General features: G+C 51.9%; 1 protein-coding gene across 1 annotated transcript in view; it reads right to left on the bottom strand.

Annotated features, from left to right (window-relative positions):
- The window catches only part of DYSF (dysferlin), a 208,483-nt gene that overhangs the window by 6,749 nt on the left and 180,940 nt on the right, over positions 1-20,794 (bottom strand). The window contains exons 42-52 of the mRNA XM_034657277.1: positions 17,670-17,798; positions 17,223-17,378; positions 15,777-15,868; positions 13,124-13,294; positions 12,313-12,455; positions 10,422-10,561; positions 9,083-9,171; positions 8,722-8,817; positions 8,174-8,315; positions 3,768-3,867; positions 103-281 (exon numbers count right to left, since the gene is read on the bottom strand). Coding sequence (XP_034513168.1) covers positions 103-281; positions 3,768-3,867; positions 8,174-8,315; positions 8,722-8,817; positions 9,083-9,171; positions 10,422-10,561; positions 12,313-12,455; positions 13,124-13,294; positions 15,777-15,868; positions 17,223-17,378; positions 17,670-17,798 — 1,437 coding nt within the window. The remainder of the gene's footprint in view (positions 1-102; positions 282-3,767; positions 3,868-8,173; positions 8,316-8,721; positions 8,818-9,082; positions 9,172-10,421; positions 10,562-12,312; positions 12,456-13,123; positions 13,295-15,776; positions 15,869-17,222; positions 17,379-17,669; positions 17,799-20,794) is intronic.

Genomic DNA, 20,794 nt, shown 5'->3' with positions numbered 1-20,794 from the left:
GAGGCAGGGTAGGAGACAAGGAGGGCACCAGGTACATGCCCAGTGATTCCTACAGAAGAAGCTAGCCAGGCACCTGCATCAGGCTGGAGAGAGCGCACTTACCGCCAGGATCTTCTTCTCACCGTCTTCTGCCACACAGGGCCACCAGCCCTTTACTGTTTTCTGTTCAAAAAGGGACACAAACCACTCCGGGTGGAAAGTGTCGTCCAGCTGGTCCAAGGAGCACTTCTCAGCTGTCTTGGCAGGCTTGGGCATGCGGTTGAGATCCAACTGCAACGAGCCTGCGGCCGAGAGGGGTCCTTTAGCAGAGGGTTCTCGACTGCTGCCAGCCTGGGGCTACCCTGGGGCCGGACAGTTCCAAGAAAACTGTCACCTCCTCCACTTGGATCTATGGGCTAAGCCACGGGTTGAATCCCACAAACTCTTCATTTCCCCACCCATCACCTCTCATTCCCCACAGCTGTCCACCCAACTCCCCATGCAGCCGCATGCTCAGTAATCTACTCGTACTGGTTCAACCTTCACAGAGCTTCCCACACGCTCAATTTCAGTTTCCGTTGTACAAATCCATCCATTCACCCATTGTCTATAGATCCATCCATCCATTCATTTTTTAAATTACTTTTATTGCGGTAAAATATACATAACATAAAATTTGTCACTTTAACCATTTTTAAATGTATAATCAAATGGCATTAATTACATTCACAATGTCATGCCACCAATCACCACTACCTATTTCCAAAACTTTTTCATCCCCCCCAAACAGAAACTCTGTACCCACTAAGAAATAACTCCCCATTCCCCCTCCTTTCAGCCCCTCAGATACTCTAATCTCCCTTCTGCCTCTATGAATTGCCTATTCTAGATATTTCATAGAGGTGGCCTCATAAAATATTTGTCCTTTTGTGTCTGGCTTATTTCACATAGCACGCTTTCCAGGTGCGTCCATGTTGAAGTATGTATTAGTGCTTTGCTCCTTTTTGTAGCTGAACGCTGTTCCATGGGATGGAGAGGCCACACCTTCCATTCATCTGTCCATGGGACACTTGGGTTGTGCCCACCTTTTCAATATTGTGAATCGTGCTGCTCTGAACACGGGCATGCAAGCGTCTCAGTCTCAGTTTTCAATTATTTTGGGCATGGGAATAGAATTGCTAGGTCATCTGGTAATTTCTGTGTTGGGATTTTGAGGACCTGCCAAACTGTTTCCCACAGCAGCTGCACCATTTTACATTCACATCAGCATGTCTGAAGCTTCCAATTTCTGCACTTCCTCTCCGACACTTGTTGTTTTCAATTTTCTGCTTTTGTTTTTCTTTTAGAGCCATCCTAGTAGATTGGAAGTCCTACCCCACTGTGGTTCATCCGCCCATTTTTTCATCTGCCCCCCCTTGTTCTCCAAGCAGCCATCTTTCTAGATGGTTTATCTACTTATCCATTTTATCCATCATCTCCCTGTATAGCTCCATCTACGTGGCTGAACCACATGAAAATGGTATTCAACTATCTCTGACCTATAAAAACAGCAATTTCATGTGGTTTCATCTAATCCAATCACAACAACATGATGAAGTCAACGGGATTGGAGCGTGAATTGCTGAAAGGATTAAGTAAAAGAGATAAATCTAAAAAATGTTTTCTGAGGCCAAATTAAAGAAATTCTTGAATACCAGGCAAAAGAGATTACATTTTTTTCAGTGTGGAATGCTTGGTTACTGTAAGTATCCACCAATGGGGTCTACCGTTCTAGTTTTCGTTCTTTCCACTCATCCACTTATTTCTCCATCTACCCATCTGCGTTGATCTAACTATCTCCATCTCTCCACAGCCGCCATTTCTTGAGAACTACACCTATCCATTAATCAGGCTATTATTCTATCCATCCATTTGTTCAATTTGGTATGAGCGTTCATCTATCTGTCCGCCCACCCACATGTCTCTCCATCCCTCAAGTGTAGATGAGTGTTTATTTCCCATTTTAAATATGGTCCTAATATAACATTAGGAAAAATCAGGATATTAAACCGTGTGTGTGTGTGCACACTTATACACAAAATTACCCCGGTATGATCTACAAAGGATTGCAAGGAAACATCGTATAATCTCTGGATGGCAAGATGATAGATCTTAACTATTACTTTTTTTTAAGTAATAAATATTTTTAAAAAGCAAAATATGTAATTAGAAACACATTATGAAGGAGGAAAAATAAACCTTATGAAGTTAAAAGTAGTCGTTTTAATGGCTTTATTTTTATTTTTTAAAACGAAAGATGAGCTCATTTTGTTTTATTTTGAACACCGTTTTCTCATTCAGTAAAAAACGCAGCTTGCTTTGTTTTTCTTTTTAAAATTAATTTTCTGAAGCCTCACCTCATAAAGAAAAGGTTGACAGAATGATGCCCCAAAAAAGTTAAGCCTGTAAGCAAAAAGACTCCATAAAAAAATTAAAAAGCAGTTTAAAAAATGGGAGGAATTACTTGTAATGTGTCCTTACAATGTAAAGAGCAGGCAGCCCTCCTCATCAGCCCTGCTGGAGCAGGCAGCCCTCCTCAGAGCGCCCCCTGCAGGGGCCCAGGGGCTCAGCAAAGACCAGCTCACCTTTCAGCAATCCAGGGGAAGCCAGGAAGGGCTCCAGTGATCCATCCAGAGCCATCCTGCTCCCAAGAGGCAGAAAGGGCCGAGAATCCAGGACTCTTGACTTCCCAGGCAGCCTTTCTCATGAGGTCCACTTTTTTTTAATTGAATTAAAACTCCCATCCCATAAAATGTAACCATTTTAAAGTATAAAACTCAGTGCCTTTTAGTATATTGAGTTGTGCCAGCACCAGTTCTATCTAATTCCAGAACATTGTCATCACTCCCAAAAGAAGCCCCATACCCATTAGCAGTCACTCTCACTCCCCTCCTCCCAACGCCTGGCAACCACCAGGCTGCTTCCTGTCTCTGGATTTGCCTACTGTGGACGATTCATGTGAACGGAAGCATACAATCTTAGTCCTTTTGTGACCGGTTTCTTTCAGTTAGCATGTTTTCAAGGTGCACCCATGTTGTAGCATGGAACCATATTTCCTTTCTTTCTATGGCTGAATAATATCCAATCGTATGGCTAGACCACACTTTCCAGGGATCTCTTAGAGTTGTGACAGGGCTGTTACTCACAGTCCCACCTGCTGGCCCCATACTACCATCCTCCTCGCCCCACGTCTCACCCCGTCTTTACCACATCCTCCAGCCCAGCACTCCCTGCTCCCAGCTCGGGTTTCTGCACACTTCTGCCCCACTGGAATCCTGCCTGGGGGCCTGGAGGATGGAGCCACGGTGGCTCGTTCACTCATCACTCAGGCACAAACGTGAGGACTGAGGAAAGCCCCTCACTTACTGGGCCCAGCTGCCCCGTCTAGACAGGGGTTGAGGTGGGGGCATCCCGTCAAGAGTGAGGCCAGACAGTCAGCAACAGCCAGCTCATGCTTGCCCCGCCTTTGCCCTGCGCTTTCCTCTCTTCCTGACTCCTACCATCCACGTAGCCTGGCATTCAATGCCACCTCCACTGACAGGCCCTCAGGCACTCCTCTGTGCCCCAGACCATACTTAGCACCAGGGAAAAGTGACCCTGAGCTCCCTGAGGACAGGAAGTAGGACCCCTCCTCCAGCCGGCCTTCCCAAGAATGGCACATGCACACACACACACACATGCCCACACAAGTGGGGGTTCTGGGTCAACTCCCAGTGTGTAGAACGGTGCTGACTGGAGACAGTGCTCACCCAGAAAGTCGTCAAAGGAGAACTTGTCATTGTCCCAGATCTGAAATACCACTTGTGCTGGGATTTTGCTCTCAGTCTTGTCCAGCCTCCAGAAAGCATCCTGGCCCAAAGGAAGAAGGAGGGAAGCAAGATTAGAGAGAAAGAGTGGTTCCTTCCAACCTGGAAGGCTGCCTGGAGGAGGCAATGAATGGGACATCTCTTAGGGACTTGCCAATGCCGGGTCTTGGCGGGAAGATTGCTAAGATGCCAGCAGACAGTGTTTGAGGACCCAGGAAGGAACCATGTAAGCTGACTTCACACGACATGGCTCCTTGAAGCCTACCAGTGCCACGAGAGAGGTTTCATCCCCATTTTACAGATGATGGAGCAGAGACTTGGAGAAGTTAACAATCTGCAGACTTGCAGAAGGTCTGACCGCTAGTAATAATATTAATCTGCACTTCCTCTGTTCTAGCCCTTTGCCAATCTGAGCTCATTTATCCTTCCAACAACCTTTAAGGGACATGCTGTCCTTACAGTTGAGGAAACCAGAGCAAGGAACTTGTCTGAGTCACACTGCTGAGAAGTGGTGAGCTGGGATTCAAACCCAGGCAGGCAGTCAGGTTCCAGAGTCTGGCTCTCACCTCTAAATCCTATTTTGCAGGGCGCCTGGGTGGCTCAGTTGTTAAGCGTCTGCCTTCAGCTCAGGTCATGATCTCAGCCCTACATCGGGCTCCCCGCTCAGTGAGAAGCCTGCTTCTCCCTTTCCCACTCCCCCTGCTTGTGTTCCCTCTCTCACTGCCTCTCTCTCTGTCAAATAAATAAATAAAATCTTTTTTAAAAAATAAATAAAATAAATAAATAAATAAATCCTGCTTTCCCCCATGCTCTTGGGAAACAGGTAGGCTGGCTGGGAACCTGGGAGACCCCACCCCATCCTAGCTGTCACCGAGGGATCTCCCGGACACACTGCTGTAAGGAGCTGACACTGGGCGACAGTAACCCCAGCTCCTAGCTTACCATGGCAACCCACCCCATCTTTACTCCAAGAGCTTGCTCTGGGGCAAATCAAAAGCCCCCAGTGCTGGGAAGTTCTCCACCCTCCCGCTCTCCCTACCCTGCTTTCCTGAGACCACTCAGCCTGGACGAGCCTTATCATGGGCTTCTTCCCACCGAGGCCGAGGCCTCGTAGAGCCTCTGAGAGATAAGGATAGGCATGCTGAGGCCTGGGCTCAGCCCTGAATTCAGCCACGCTCAACCCAAAGGACTGTCCCTGGGGCTTTCCTGCTCATGCTTGTTCTCTGTCCTCTCGCTGTAGCTTTTCCTGAGTGAGTGGCAAGGACCGGAACTGTTGTGACAATCCTGCAGACACTGGGGGCCAAATCTTCAGTATGCCAGGTCCCAGCAAGGGCCTGGACCAAGTCTCAGGGGACAGACTCTACGGGGAGTCCGGGAGAGCTGTTGATCACAGAGGGTTTGCCTGCCCCTGGGTGCCCTGTGCCCGCAGCCTCGCTGTGTGGCCAACCCCAGTCACGCAGACCCACAGAGCTCCTGGACCCAAAACCCTGCCCTGTGAGGAACGGTCACCTTGCAAAGCACACCACTGCAGCCTGGCCTGCTGCCTGATTTGGCGAGGGGCTCGGGCCCCCAGCTGGCCCCCGTCTGGTGCCTCCCCTCTTCCGGGCCCCAGCCCTCCTGCAGGTGCCTCCCTTCTCTGGTGGGGCTTTTATGGCCAGCTCCACAGGCCCGCCTGCACAGGCCGCCAGCATCCTCCACTCCTCTGGCCGGCCCGGTTTATGGGCTCAGTAATGAGCCAGAGGTTCAAACGGCCCCTGGTGGGAGCAGCTGGGCTGGGGCTCCAGCCTGGGGAATGGCCCCCCAGGTCCCAGGCGCTCATTATGCTCCCGGTCTGGGCCCTTTTACTAGCTGTTTATTTGCAGGGTGGGTGCCTGACTTGCAGGCAGGCCCCAGTGGGTGTGCTGTGCTCCAGGTGGGGAGCCAGGCCGGGACAACCAGCGGTGGTTCAAAGCAGCCGGATGAAAGGAGACCCTTGTGCTTTACGACAGTCTCGTCTGGTTTAATGGGGTCCCCGGAGGGCCTGCCTGCCAGAGGCCCCGAACCCCTCGGCAAAAGCCTGGCTCTGCAGCAGGACTGGGGAGCCCAGAGGCTGTGTGGTACCCCCACGCCATCCCACACTCAGACTCAGTCCTTTGGCCCAGACCAGTTCATTGGTGCCCCACTATGGGCACATTCCACCTGCCTCCTAGGCCCCTTCTCCCACAGAGGGACCGCTGGCTCTTCCTGGTCAAGCCAGGTCCTCCCTCACTCTCCTGGTTGACTTTAGAGCCTCCTCGTCGTCTTCTGACCCCCTCCACCCCTTCCCTCAGAGACCCTCTCCTGGAGCATGACACCCCATGGAATCCCATTGCCCCCCCCGGCGGGGGGGCTCTCCTAAACTCCCTGACTCCTCTTCCTTCTCTCCACCCCCGCAGCCCAGCTGGGCTTCTCGTTCTTCCGAGGCTAGCGCCAGCTTCTGGACAATGCCTCAGTGGGTCAGCCTGAGTCCCTTCTTCCTTGCCAGGGCCTATGACAGAGAGATGGAACTCTTCCACTGCCAGAATGCAGCCACCTCAAATTCTTAACCAGCAGCTCCAGCTGGGCCCTCAGCACTTTCAGCGTCTCAGCAGATCTCAGCCTCGAGATTGGCTCTCTCTCCCTCCCCCGTTCCTCTTCTCTCCTGCTCTCCCCCACTTGGCTCCCTCGCTCAGGACGATGGCTTCTTCCAGCCTTTTCCATTTGTCTCAAGTCACCTGCCACAGTGCCAGGAGATTCTCTCTCTTCCTACTTTGTAGGAAAAACCAAGCCTGTTTCCTGTGCCCCCTCGCCCACATCTCCACCTGTCACAGCAAGGGGGTAGTCCCCCCTCCCATTTAAGCAGGCCACTGGGCATCTCTCAGCCTCAGTTTCCCATCCGTGCGTAGTCCGTTGTCCAGTGTGCCCAGCCCCTGAGACAGGATGTCTGAGCCCTCCCCGCCCCATTCCCAGCCCCCACTCCCCTTCTGCCCGCAGCAAAGAGAAGCGTGTGTGTTTGATTTGGAGCTCTTCGCCCAACAAATGCAACATTTGCTTTGTTATGGAAACAACTTGTGATAGACAAACACACTGAGCAAAGGCAAATAAGATTAAACCTACAAGGAGGCTAGGCTTTCCTTGACTGCACAGAACCCCAGGCTGTTGCTAAATTCTGCCTTCTGGCAGGCCTATACAGCAATCCCTGGGTGAAAGCATTCATTTAATCTCGTTTAACCCTATTTTTTTTTTTGGTTTGATGGTTTCAGAATGTTCACTGGAACATTTTGGTTTCTCTAAACTGCAGAGGATCCTGTGTGTTGGGCTGGGCAAGGGTCATGAGGAAGGATGAAATGAAGAGAGCCAAGAAGACCTCGGCAGTGCCCAGAAAGTACGTTCTATAGTTCTCTTCTTGAAGCCACTCAACCATTCGGGAAGGAAGGCATCGCAGAGGCTTGGCGGCTTGAAGCCTTGCCCCACCTTGGGAAGGAAATCGGACCATCAGAACCTAAACACCAGACAGGCATCCACGTTGTCCAATGGAGAGCCCCTCGAGGTGGATGGGTTCTGGGTGGGATGCAGGCAGTCAGCTCCAACAGAGGTGCTCTCTGCCTCCAGCCCGCCCAGCTCTGAGGCCTCCCTGTGCTCTGAGGGCTCTCCCCAAGGGCAGGTGCAGGGCCACGAGGAGGGAGGCTGCCTGCCTTGTGCTCTTTCTGTTGCAGGAGAAAAGACTTTACCATCCAGATGAGACCTCAACAAGGAGATGCTGAGACACAGAGAGCTGAGGTCCCAGGACCCACCTCTGCCCTCCGGCTGACGCAGCGAGTCCCCCAGGGGCCTGCAGCTAGCCATGAGGTCAGGGAGGGAGGAGGGCAATGGCTTCCAGCCTGGAAGGCCCGAGCTGCGCCCAGTAAGTGTCCAGCTTGGACAGTGACCACAGACACCAGACACAGAAATGTGGGGGACGATGTCACAGGAGGGACTTAACTAAGCCACCCCAATCCTGTGGGCAACCCATCCACAGGGGAGGCCGGCCCTCCGAGGAGGCTCTCCCTATGGGGTCTGCCTCTCTGCCCCTCCCATCGCCATGTTGGGTGTCCCTTTGAATGTTCTGCCCACTCTGACCCTGCGACCCTTCCTGCCGCTTGGTTCATCTGGGGTCAGGAAGAAGGCAGTAGTTTCGGGATCTGGACCGAGCCACAGATGGTGGTTGTGGCGCCAGTGTGAGGGTGGTTGGGGCGGGGTAGCAATGCTGATGGTGGCAGTAATGGTAGAAGTGGCAGAAGTGGGGGGCGGGGAGACTGTGACGGTGGTAGTTGCCATGCGGTGATGGCAACTGGGGACAGGCACGCGCTCACCTTCTTAGAGACGGTGCAGACTTGCTCAGCGGGCAGGTAGTCAAAGGGGAAAATGAACCTCCAGTTAAAGTTGCCTTCGCCTCCCAGGGAGCGGTAGTGCACGTCCGTCTTCTGCTTGTGCTCTTCAAAGCCGACCATCCAACTAGACAACATTGCAGACGACATGCCTCATTAAGGCGTCCACCACAGCATGCATCCCCAGCTCACGCAAAGGAGGAATTAAGAAGGTAAATGAACTCGGGAAGGGATAAAGCAAAAATAATTCCACAGAAATCTCTACACAGTACCAAATGTGCCATTAATTTTAAAACATTCTAACTTCTCTCTTGAGGGACATTCTCAAACCTTCCAAGTTCAATCCAAGGATTTTTGTAGAAGGAATCCAGTGGGAGAAGGACTCCCCAAAGGCAGAGACCACCCCCAAGAGGCCCTCCTTCCTTTCTCATTCCCTCCTTCCCCTAGGCTGAGGCTCCCCCTTTCCACCACCCCAAAGGGAACAGGGCAACACCATGGGGCTGGGACAGGTGAGAAGGCGGATGCCTCCCTACCCTTTCACGTAAATGTCACTCATCTTCTCCCCCGTGATGCTGAGGTCGTCCAGGATCACGTCCTTTGTGTTCCAGATAATACAACGCAGGAAAAACCTGTGGAGGAGAAGGGCTCAACTCCACGTGGATTTCCCAGCAAAGGGTGGGCCGTCCTTGACTGAGAAGCCAAGAGGCCAGCTCACCCAACAAGACCCCGATGCTCGCCTGGCTGGGCACTTAGCCAGGCCCACACAAGAGCGACGCCCTGCAGCCCGAGTGGCCCAACGCCTGGCCCCAGAGTGACCTCCAGGTCCTATTCACATCGAACTGCAACCACCCCACCCATTGGCTCATCCCCCAGTCCCTGGCTGGGGTAAGTCACCTTCTTGCTCTCCGTGGGGTGATGTTGAAGGGAGGTCCAGGTCGCCCCAGGGCCTTGGGAAACAGATCGATCCACATCTGCAGCTTCCCCTACGGAGACATAACCCTGTTCTCTCCCCATCTTTTTCATCCCACCAACACCTATCAACACCTGCTCTGTGCCACACAGGTGGGGCCCAGGGCGAAGAAGCCCCAGGCCCTGCCCCCGAGAGGCTCCCGCCCCCCGCAGAGAGCAGGTGCCCTCCAGGGGACTTCAGGACCGACTGCAGCAGTGGGTCTGCTGCCCCACAGGCCGATGAACTTGGGCCTGGGGCCTGGGGGTTGGGGGTCAGGGTAGGCTTCTCAGAGATGATGATATTTGAGCTAAGTCTCAGGGTGCCAGGTAGACAAGGGTGGAAGGGCGTTTCCAGCTGAGGGAATGGCACGCCCAAGGTTTTGGAGGATCAGAGAACACAGTTTAGTCCTAGGAGTTTCAGAGGATTTCCACGACAGGAGAGCACTCCACCTGCCACCCCTCAGCTCCCTCCCTCTCTGCAAGCTGGGTCCTATTTCTGTCCCCATTTCACAGAGAAAGAGCAGGGACCGAAGTAACTTCTCCAGAGCACAAAGCTAGAGACTGAAAGCTCACATCGACACCTGCTGTGCCACTTTGGGGCGCGGCAGCCACACACCAAGAGCAAGAAAGCTCAGTTCCAAACAGCAGAGATCACGTCCCCTGCATGTCTACAAAGGCACCTTCACTGCTGCCTCAGCCCTTCTCTGTTTGTCCCCTTTTCTCTCCTCCTTCTCCAAAACCCAGCCCTGAGCTCACCTCCTCCAGGAAGCCTCCCAGTCTCAATCCTGGGCCAGCTGTCCCTTTACTCACCCGCCCTCTGCATGGAGGATGCCTTTGGCCCTCCTGATGACAGCTCTCAGTGACAGTTCTGACATTCTGTCACAGGGTGCCAGTCGCCCTGTCTGGATTCCCCACAGCAGCCCAGCCCCATGCCAGCCACCTGGATGTCAATGACGGATAGTAGGGGAGGGCATTCTGAGGCCAGGCTGAAACAGCGAGGCTTCTGAATGACCCATGGGAAGCCAGAGTTCTATCCATGGGGATAGAGGAGGTGGCTCGGGCTCATTCCCCAGGTCCTGAGGGCTGTAGGAAGACAGGAGAGGCCAGGCCCAAGGAGTCCTCTCATAGACCAACAGTGGTCACCACTCAGACTGTGGGAAAACATGTCAAGGAGGGATTGGCCAAATCCTGAGCTCCCCACGGGTGCCTTTGGGATATCCATGCTGTCCTTGGGGTGGGGCTAGCTAGGGTTCAGGGCTCAGGGGTGCAAGGGTCTTTGTCCTACCTGCTCAATGTCTGGCTGCAGGGGGCTGTAAAGAGGCCGGGACTCCACATGCTCGGGGACCAGGCCCAGCTGCTGGAGGACGTGCAAGGCCAGACGCTCTTCCACTGGGCCCAGGTGTGGGTTCAGGACCCTGCCAGCCTCTGCTCCAGAGAGAAGACAAAAAAGGTGCCAGGGCTGAGTAATCAAGGGATGGTGGGGCTGCCTGGAGGCCTCAGGAAGCCCCTCACCCCCAGCCCAGACACCCTTCTGATGCTCAGGTCACACTCTCTGCAAGGGAAGCCTCACAGTCCACTGGCTCCAGCTTTAAAATCCAGATTCCTCATTGCCATCATTTCTACCAAGCCTTGTCTATAAAGCTCTTCCTCTTTTCCACCAATACAAATCCTCCCTGCCCATCAAAGCTCACCCCTTCCAGGGAGCCCTCCCTGACTGCTCCAAACTCTGAGCCTCTGCAACCTCTACTTGCAGATCTGGCATCTAAGTGCTTTCAGTATGACTGTTCTCCCGTTCACACAATCTGTTCTCTTGGGGAAATAGCTAAAATAATAGCACTCACAGCAAACACTTATAAAGAGAAACCAGGCACTGTTCTCCATAAATCTTAACAGGTTCTATCCTTATAACAACCCTGGAAGGTAAGCGCTGCTTTCCTGCCCGTTTTACAGATGACAGAAATGAAGCACAGAGCGGTCACACCGCTGGTCCACAGAGCAGCCGAGATGACACCCTCATTTAGGAAAGACACGGGACTGGACGTGAACACCCTTCCCTTCTGCCTGGTGCTTCCCAGGGACAGCTCCTACCTGCCAGGGAGTGGGGCAGGGACTGGTGCCGTGGCCGGGATGAGGACATGGGGGTGCTTCTGACCCAAACAAGCATGGCCAAGCAGCCAGCCACAGGAACCTGGAGCCCCATGAAAAAAGCTTCGACTATGGGGAGGAGGGTCCACGTGTGTCCAAACACACAAGTACACACACAGGTATATGCACTCAGGTGTGCCCATGCTCGAGAGCACGGATTTTCATGCACACACACACACGCACACACACACATTCACACACACGTTCACACACACGTTCACACACGCGCACACACACACACACACGTTCATCCTGCACACTGCTCTGTCCACTCTAACAGGTGCCACAAAAGAAGCAGCACAGCACTGCAGCAGGACCCCCGGGCCAGGGGTCTGGGTCTGCCCCTAACTGGCTGCTCCTAACTGAGCCACTCTTGGCCTCCATGGCCTCATCTGCAAAACTAGGCAGATGCCGGACCTCACCATCAAAACCTTCTGGCTTTCCTTTCTTATGAACGTAGGACCCTGGTCCCTGTGCCACCGCGGCTCACAGACCAGCGGAAGGAAGAGTTGGAAAGGCAGACTGGGAAGGAGGAGGGGGCTGGGGATGGGCAATCCGAGCCACCATCCCCCTGTATAACCCCAGCACCAGCTCTGACATCAAACAGCTCCGAAACCAGCAGGAGTGAGCCCCCCCCCCGCAGGGAGTCCGAGCAGCTCCCAGGGGACCATGTAGGCCTGCGGATGTCTCAGACACACAGGGGGCATGCGGCAGAATTTTCAGGCGGGGGCACTGGGCAGATCCGGGGCAAGCGTGCAGGCCGCAGGGCTTCCTGCCTGCCCTGGGGATGCTTTAGGTATAGGAACCAGGAGTCAGGTGTGGGGGGTGTGAGAGGATGGCTCAGAAGACACCCAGAAGGCCAAGCTGGCAAGCTAGTGCAATTCAAGGAGAAAACAGTCTCAGAGGTCACCGGGACCCCAAATTCCAATTCAAGTCTGACCATTCAAAGCCAGAAGCAAACTGATCCTAATCGTGATCCTGACCCCTCGGGTCGAGGGAGAGCCCGCCCTGCGGGTCACATGGCAGCTCACCTATTTCCTCAATGGTGTATTCTTTATCCTGAAAGAGTACGCGGTCTGTGAGGTACACGGGCGCCTTGAGTCTGCGCTGCTGGCAGGTGAGCTGGAGAAGCTGGGAGGGGCGGAGCTGGTCCCTCCACTGGTTGGGTCCAGAGCTGAGGCCCAAACACAAAGCAAAGAAAAGACCCTCCAAGGCGCTGCCGAGGGCCAAGGGGTGCGTGGGAGCCTGTGCACCCACCTGCACAGCCCCCCACCCTTCACTTTAACAATGGGCGCCCTCCCTCGCCGTGACTGGGGGTCCCACCTGACACACAGGGACACTGAGGCCCAGAGACAGCAGGACTTGTTTAAATGCAAACAGAGTTGGGACCTAGATATTTTCGATTTCCAGACTGAGAGAATCAGACCCACATGGGACCCAAATTGGCAAGAAGGGAGCAGGGGCTGGCCACACATGAGTTCCCCTGACACAGATCCCTGTAGGCTCCGCTGGGGCCCACGTGACCCATTGTCTGCCTCCCTTCTCCTTTCCCTCCTTCCTCATTCTTCCCTCTGCAGGGCTTGGTAGTGTCCTAAGGAGAGCTGGGTTACAACATGATGAAGAGCCATGTTCTCAGAGTCAGACTAACAGGTTCAAATCCTAATCCCCTCCACTTACAGACCATAACATCTCTGGGCCTCAGTCTCCGTATCTGTACAGTGGGGACAAGACCCGAGTTGGATCGAGCGAGAGAACACCTATCCAGTGCTAGGCACAGGGCTGGCACAAGGGAAGTGCTCAGGATTCGGGGGGCAGAAGAGCAACCAGCCCCCGTGCACCTACACACAGTAGGTCTGTGGGAGTCCGCAGCGAGCCCCGAACTTGGACAGCAGCCTATTCTCCAGGTCGATGACTGTCTCCCCGATCTTCTCATCTTTGGAGAGGAGGTCATAGTCGTAGAGTGTGATCTTCAGGTCCTTCTCCAGAGGCAGAGTGCAGGTCAGCTCGAACATCCTGCAGGGGCCCAGGGCAGACAGCAGGGTGCTTGCAGGCTCCCTGATGTTGTGGGACACAGCGGGTGCTCAAGGGAGGGTGAGTAGGGCCAGAGCAGGGGCCTGGAAGCCTTCCTTGGCTCCCTCCTCCCCTTCCAAGAGTGGCTCTGGTGTCCACCTTCCTCGGGCCCCTATAGATCTTACCCCAGCACTCTACTGGTACTGGACTTTTCTGAGACTCGTGTGTGTGTGTGTGTGTGTGTGTGTGTGTGTGTGTGTGTGTGTGTCAGACGTTCCCAAATAATCTGGGCTGAGCATATAGTAGCTACCCTGCCTGATGAACCCCAGAATGAACAAATGAATTGGAACAGAAAGTGAACACTGAAGCTTCTACCAGGACACCAGGAGGCAAGAGATGTGATGGGGCCACAGGGCAGGAGTATACCAAAGGGATGACCCGGGACCCACTCTGGGGACACTTTGGGCTTTACACCTGTTTGCAGAGCGGGAAGGAGGATTTGTGAAGAGATTTCTTAGGAGGGAGCGCCTGCTGTGCTCTGAGACCCCATTCCTCCTCTAAGGTCAAATGTGGAGGGACGGCCCCCTTTCCCCTGAAACAGTTCCCTGCAGGCGGGAGGTACAAGCCTGGCGCTGGACTCCTGCTCAAGGAAGAGAAAGCAGCTGGCTGCGGAGAGGAGGAGACAGAGGCGACACTGCTCCCATCCTGGCTGGGCCACTGTGAAGCCAAACCGGACACTTGGAAGCCGACCCCATGGGACCTGGGGCTCCAGCACTGAGACTGTGGAGAGGCTCATCTGAAAAGGGCCACCAGTAAAGGGCCACAGCATCCGCCACCTCCCTGGAGCTTCAGTGGGTGGGCTCAGAGGGGCTTTCTGGAAAGCGCTCACGAGAAAATAAATCAGCTTTAAACACTGCCACCCAGAGAGTGCCCAGGAAACATGGGGGCAGTGAGCACATGGGGCTGTCCTTTCACAGGGGCTCCCCTAGTCCTGGCCAGGCACGATCCAGAAGCTTGGTGGCTAGCTGGGGGCTGGTGGGAGACGTTAGACAGGAAAGGGAGAGAGGCAAAGCCCCCTCATTCCCTTCACACACACATCCCCACGCCGCATGCAGCCACGCCCAAAGTGGACCCAGCTGGGAAAGGGGGCGACTGTCCTAAATAGAGCCTGTCAGATTCGTGATTACCCACGAGCGGGCATTCTGCTTAGCACCTTGAGACTGGGTTTAGGACAAAGCAGACTGTCTAAAAGTAAGCAGAAGAGTCACCTGCCTGCCACAGTTTCCACTCAAGAAATGAGGGAGGTAACCCCCACTGAAGAAATGTCTACAGGATACAGGCAGACAAAAACAAAGGTGTGTTCTCATTACGTTCCCTGAGCTGGGCTTGCTCAGCACACGAGTTACACAAAGAAAGGGTTTCTGCACTCACTCCCCCACCTTGCTCTGGGCCCTGACACACCCCCGCCCCATTGTGGAAAGGGCCCAGTCTGCTGCCCGGTCACCAGGAGCCACCAGAGCTCACCAGAGAGCTCCTCCCCACCTTCTTCCCTGCAGCCCTTCCCTCTCATTCCAACTTGTCGGGGTCTCATCACTGGCAGGACAGCAGGCAATTCTCCAGGCTGACCGGCTCCTTGCCGCAGGCCTGAGTGCCCACAAGGAACTCTCCAGGCACTGGTTTACGCATTCAAGGGGTCACTTGACAATATCAAAACAACACACCTTCTCCGGGGCTAGAGAAACAGCCACCAACTTCCCTCTGTAATTCTCCTCCCTCCAGCCTAAATAAGCCCGCATCCAGGCAGCAACAGTCCAGCATGCCTGGGAGCCACGTCCACACAAGGGGTCCTGATTCTTCCTTCCCCTGTTCTGGATTTCAGGAACATTTTACTCTCTTCCTCTGTCTACCCGCGAGAGACGAACACGCAACAACGAAAGACAACAACGACTGAGCGCAACATGGGATCCTGGCTGAGATCCTGGAACAGGAAAAAGACATCAGTGGGAAAAGGGGCCAAATCCTAAAAAAGTCTAGAGCGCAGGAAATAGAGTGCACTATCGACTTTTTAGTTTTGACAAAATGAACCACGGGTAGGTAAGAGGGAAATGGAGTGTGAAGGACATTCGAAAATTGTGCTTTCTTTGCAGCTGTTCTATAAATCTAAAATCATTCTAAAGTAAATCTAAAATAATAATAATAATAATAATAATAATTAGCAAATGCAGGCTCTGAGTTTCCATTTAAATTTCTGCTCTTTGAGGTAATTGTTTATGAGATTAAGTAGGAGCTTTGGCCCGGACTCCAGCCTTCAGCACGTCATGAAAAGCGAGGGGAGCTTATGCCCCCACAGGGGTGCACCATTGGGGACTACAGCTTTGCCTCAGGACCTGGCCCCTTCCCAGTGACAGCCACATCTTCCCGCCCCAGGCTGGGGGTATCCAGATTGGCACCCCCACCCCCCAGAACCAAGCTGTCCCCAGCTTACTTTCCAAACACAGGCTCCAGGGTACAGGGAATGTAATTATCCTGGTCACTCACTGATTTCTTCCCTATGGAGATCTTGATGTAAGGATCACACTGAAGGAAGAGACAGGAAGACTTAAGCGAATTCACTTTCCCAACACATCTCTGAGGTTTCTTCGGTCCTCTGCCCCCCCCATGGGGCTAGGAGGCCAGCCATCAAGAAGCTGCCAGGGTGCCATGGTTGCCATGGTGCCAGGCCACGGGCCCCATCCTGCACACCGCCACACCAGCTGGCCCTGACACAGACTTCTAGTCCCGGTCCAGCAGTGGGAATGGGGTACCTGAGTCCTCCATACTCCCAAACCACTGCCCCATCAGGAGAAGGTGGGTGAGGGCAAGGCTCACATCCTCAGAAACACTACAGCGTGTATTATATATGTGACTGAGGCAGCTACGGTTGTGCCTGTGACCTCTGCTTCGGCAGACCGAAGGGAGAGAGATGGCCAGACTTTGGCAGCCCAACCCAGCCCAGGCTGGCCTTCCCCAGAGGCCTCCAGGAGCAGCTGGGACCAGGGTGCTCAAGGTCAGTCATGGCATAAAGAAATCTTGAAGTTTATGACAGACCATTGGCCACACCACATCTTGGAGGCCATCCTGGTGCCTGGGCTGGGGATGGCTCTGTTCTGTCCTTTGACTTTCCAGGAGGGCAAGGCCAGCTATGACTTCTCACCTTGAAAGGCAGGGCTCCAGGGATAGGACAGCAGACCTCCACCCACAGCCTCAAGGACACATGCTGTGACTGCACCCATCTCAGGCGATGAGAGAGGACCCACCCTCCTACCTCTGAACTCCAGTCAAACCCGCCTGTCCCTCTTCTTTCCCCTCTCTCTCTTTCCAAGTTTTCTCTGCCCCTCCCCGGCCATCTCCTCAGAGCTCCAGACTCCTGCCCTCCGGCAAGATCCCCATCTGCCTCAGAGCCAAGACCAGAGTGAGGTGATGCGGTACTTGCCTCGGGCACAAAACTTGAGCAAGTGCCCCAAAAACCCAAACCTGAAGCCCGACGAAGTCCAACCCCGGCCTACACCTTCCATGTCGCTCCCTCTTGCACGTCACCCTCATGCCCAACCTTCCTCTCACAAACTCTTCTCAAGTTTTTGGCCCATCTTAAAATACTATTTTTTTCTCCCTCTTAGCCTACCAGAACTCCATCCATCCTTAGGAATCCTAGACCTTCCGCGAAGCCTTCCTCACGATTGCCAAGTCTTGCACTGCCTGGCCTTCTCTGACCTCCTAGAGCACTTGGCCCCTGACCGAACTGCTTCCAGTCGCCTCTCTCAGCGCTGCGTGTGTTTGGCTGGTTTCCGAGGCTTACTGTGAACTCCCTGTGGGAGAGCTCTGTCCACATCCTGCAGCCCATTTGTGCCCCAGCCTGCTGTTCTGGGAGAGCTGAGAGCTCCAAGAAGGTTACCTTCCCATTGGGGTCCTTGGGCTGCAGGCCAAATGCCCGGATGATATAGATGCGGACCAGGCAGTCCTGAGGCCCCTGGGCAGCCAGCTGCTGGAACTGTCTCGGGGGCATGGGGACGGCCGGGTCTTCCGGGAGGGGGTAGATTTTGAAGAGGCCCTGAAAAGAATGAGGGGCCAACTCATTCATCACCGTCATCACCAACACCACCACCCTCATGACCATTACCATCATCTCTGCCAGAGTCATCAAGCCTGAGGCCACCAAGCCCACCGCCATCTCTGTTCACCACATCAGATTCTCCATCAGTGGCGCTCCCACATGTGCCAACATCGACACCATGGTCATTACTGTAGTTACTACAGTATCCCTGCCCCTGCCCCCTTCACTTATTGCTGCCACTTCACAGTCTCAGGCCTCCCGGGTAGGGACAGGTCCTCAAGGACGTACCTTAAACTCCCCGATAACAGATGGGTCCTCCGTCTCCTCCTGAGTCTTGCCCCGGTAGAGCTTGAAGGTGTTACAAAAGTCAGACAGGCCCCCAAAGGCCTCCACGTTCTCCAGTTGTGTGTCATAGACCTGCCACACGTGGGGACGAGAGAAGATGACGAGGGAGAGAGAGAAAGAAGAGGGCCAGCCACGGAAGAGGAAACAGGACAGTATGGATGAGAAGACACAGAGAAGAAATGGAGGGGAAAGGCCGTGCGCAAATTAGAAGAGCAAAGGCAGGTAGCAGGGGAAGGGGAAGAGGAAGGGGAGAGCGGCCAAGAACAGAGAGGACAGAGGAGGAAAGGTCACAGGCAGAGATTAAAAGGACGCAAAGAGTGGAGAGGAAAGGGAGAGGAGGAAGGTGGGGAACAAGAGGGACAGGAGAGGGGGGAAGAGGGGAAGACGTGTGTTCAACACCATTACAGAACAGTTTTCTGGCGAATCCAACGTTCTAGGTATCTAGGAGTCATCATGTACAAGGCTGGTGTATTTTTTTAGGGAATAAAATCAAACAAACAAATGAAAAGTTAACTGACATTTGATTTGAAGATTGAGACAGAACTCTGGAAAAAGTATAGGTCCACGTTTCAAGCCACAAATGCTCCCTGTCCAGGACGCCCAGGGGGCAGAAGTACCAGACACCGGAGGGCCACGGGCGCCTTCTGAGCACTACTTTAAATTCGCAAACTCAGTGTATCCATCCCAGTTCTCTCAAACAGCCACTGACTTCTCTTTGTTAGAGGCGTGCTTTGGAATTGTTCAGGCTTAAACGAAGCGGCAGTTTTCTACTATCGGTGGTAAAATGTACCTAATAGTGATATTAAAAACTTAATATACGTGCTAAGTTGATTACACCTGAAACTGACAGCCAAAACGAGCCAGGTAAGTTCCCTTCTCACACTAAGTGTTATTCCTCATTTAGGCCTAGCCCAAGTTCTGTCCCTTCCAAGAAATAATTAATGATGCAAGTGAGGCAGGTTCATTAGTAAAAATTAGAAAATACGAGTAAATATCAGGAAAACATTATCATTGCCTTGCATTTTGATTCTCAAAAATCACAACTAGGTATTCGGTTAAGATTTGATAGGTGCCATTTTGAGTATGTTCTTGATCTGTTTATATGGTTTAATCATTTCAAAGGACAGTTCCTTCATTTGTAAATTCTACCATTTCCTCTGTTCCAGTTCCTTATTTTTGCTTTTATTTTTATTATTTTGTTCTTCCTCCTGCCTTAAGGTTTTTTTTTTTATTCTTTGTAACTTCTTCAGCTGAGGCTTTATTTACTTTGCTCCCTCTATTCTGATAAGGAAAGTGCTTATTGCTATGAAATCGCCTCCGCTTACTACTGCCTGGGCGTGGTCCCATCTGTTTTGATTGTAAGGTTATCATATTCATTTTCTTGGCATGCCACAATTACAGTTTTATTTTTATTCTTTGATCAAAGAGCTAGAGGCTTGTTTTTCATTCTTTCGCTTTAATTAAGATAAGCTTTTAAGGCTATAAACTTCCTCTGAATGCTGCTTTAGCTGTAACTAGCAAGTTCTAACATGGAGCGTTTTATCCTTGTTTCCCAGATATTCTGCAATTTGTGTTTTTTCTTTTGCCAACAACTGCGAAAAGAGAGGTTTGTTGTTTTTTGTTTTTTTAATTGTCTAGATAGGAGAGAACTTTTGGGCTTTTGATCTTGTTATTAAGTTCTCATTTTATGGCATTATAATCAAAAAACATCATCAGTGGTAGGCCATTTTTGGAATTGTATTAAAGTTCTCGTCAGGGCCTGTTACGTGGTCCATCTCTGGAACTGTGCCAAAGGTTGTAGCCTGTTTTCAGGCTCCAGGTTTCAGTCAGGTGAATAACTATGCTGCTTTTCTCTATCCTCTTACGTTTGTGTTCGCTTGACCCTGACATGAACTGAGAGGAGAGAAAAATAATCTCCCCCTACCTACTATTTCTTTCCCGTATCTCCGGTAATTTCTGTTTTGTGAATACTGATGTTGTATTATTCAGCATATAGATATTCTCATAACTGTCATCTCCTGGAATTGCACGGTTTAACATTCTAAAGTGTCGTTCTTTGTGTCATTTAAATAATTTGGGGGACCTGAATCCACTCTCATCTAATAAGAACATGGTGACTTCTGCTTTCTTTTCATTTGCATTTGCAAGTACACATTTTCACAATCTTTCATTTTCAACCTTTATGAATCTCTTTATTTTGGAGTTAGATTTTGCTCTGAGATCTGATTTAAGTTTTTAAATTAATAAGTGATTGACATGACATGCATTGCTATGCAGATATGTTTGATCTGGGTTTACATTTATATTATATATTTACATAGTCATATAATATGTTTATGTTACATTTTCCAATTTCATCGATTTTTTTTACGTCTTTGCGTGTGTGGTCTGTTTTCTGTGTGTGCGCGTGTGTGTGTGTGTTTCTGATGAGCTAAGCTCATAGTCTAACATTATTATAAATTTACATATGCAAGTAATTCTCTAAGTCCTATATGTCTTTAGGGGCAGTATTTATGAGTTCCCTACTATAGCAATGATAAAATTATGGAATTTTATCTCCTCCCACTCCCTCTCCCTCATTCAGTTTTAGACAGCATTGTCCTCCTTAATATTTACTCTCTACTATTTGCTTATAATTTGCTTATACTCCTCTTATTTGATTTGCCAATTTTAAATACTGTCAACTCTATCTATTCCATAATATGGCAATCCATGTCCTTACTCTGTATCCCATCATCTTTCCTCCTTCTGTGCCTAATTTTTTAAAAGATTTTATTTATTTATTTGAGAGAGAGAGAGCACAGCTCGAGTGGGGGGGGGGCAGAGGGAAAGGGAGAAGCAGACTCCCAGCTGACCAGGGAGCCTGACATGGGGCTCGATCCCAGGACCCTGGGATCATGACCTGAGCTGAAGGCAGACGCTTAACCAACTAAGCCACCCAGGTGCCCCCTGTGCCTAACTTTGCCAGTTTTGTCACTTGCACATTTTCACTGTATAAATGTATATTCTGTCCTGTTACCCTAATCCTTCCATTTGTTTGCATTGCAAGTCTAAGGTGCGATATGATC

This window comes from Ailuropoda melanoleuca, chromosome 4, assembly GCF_002007445.2.
Source record: "Ailuropoda melanoleuca isolate Jingjing chromosome 4, ASM200744v2, whole genome shotgun sequence".
In the NCBI taxonomy this organism is placed as follows: Eukaryota; Metazoa; Chordata; class Mammalia; order Carnivora; family Ursidae; genus Ailuropoda; species Ailuropoda melanoleuca.
This window is presented reverse-complemented; position numbering and strand designations above follow the sequence as displayed.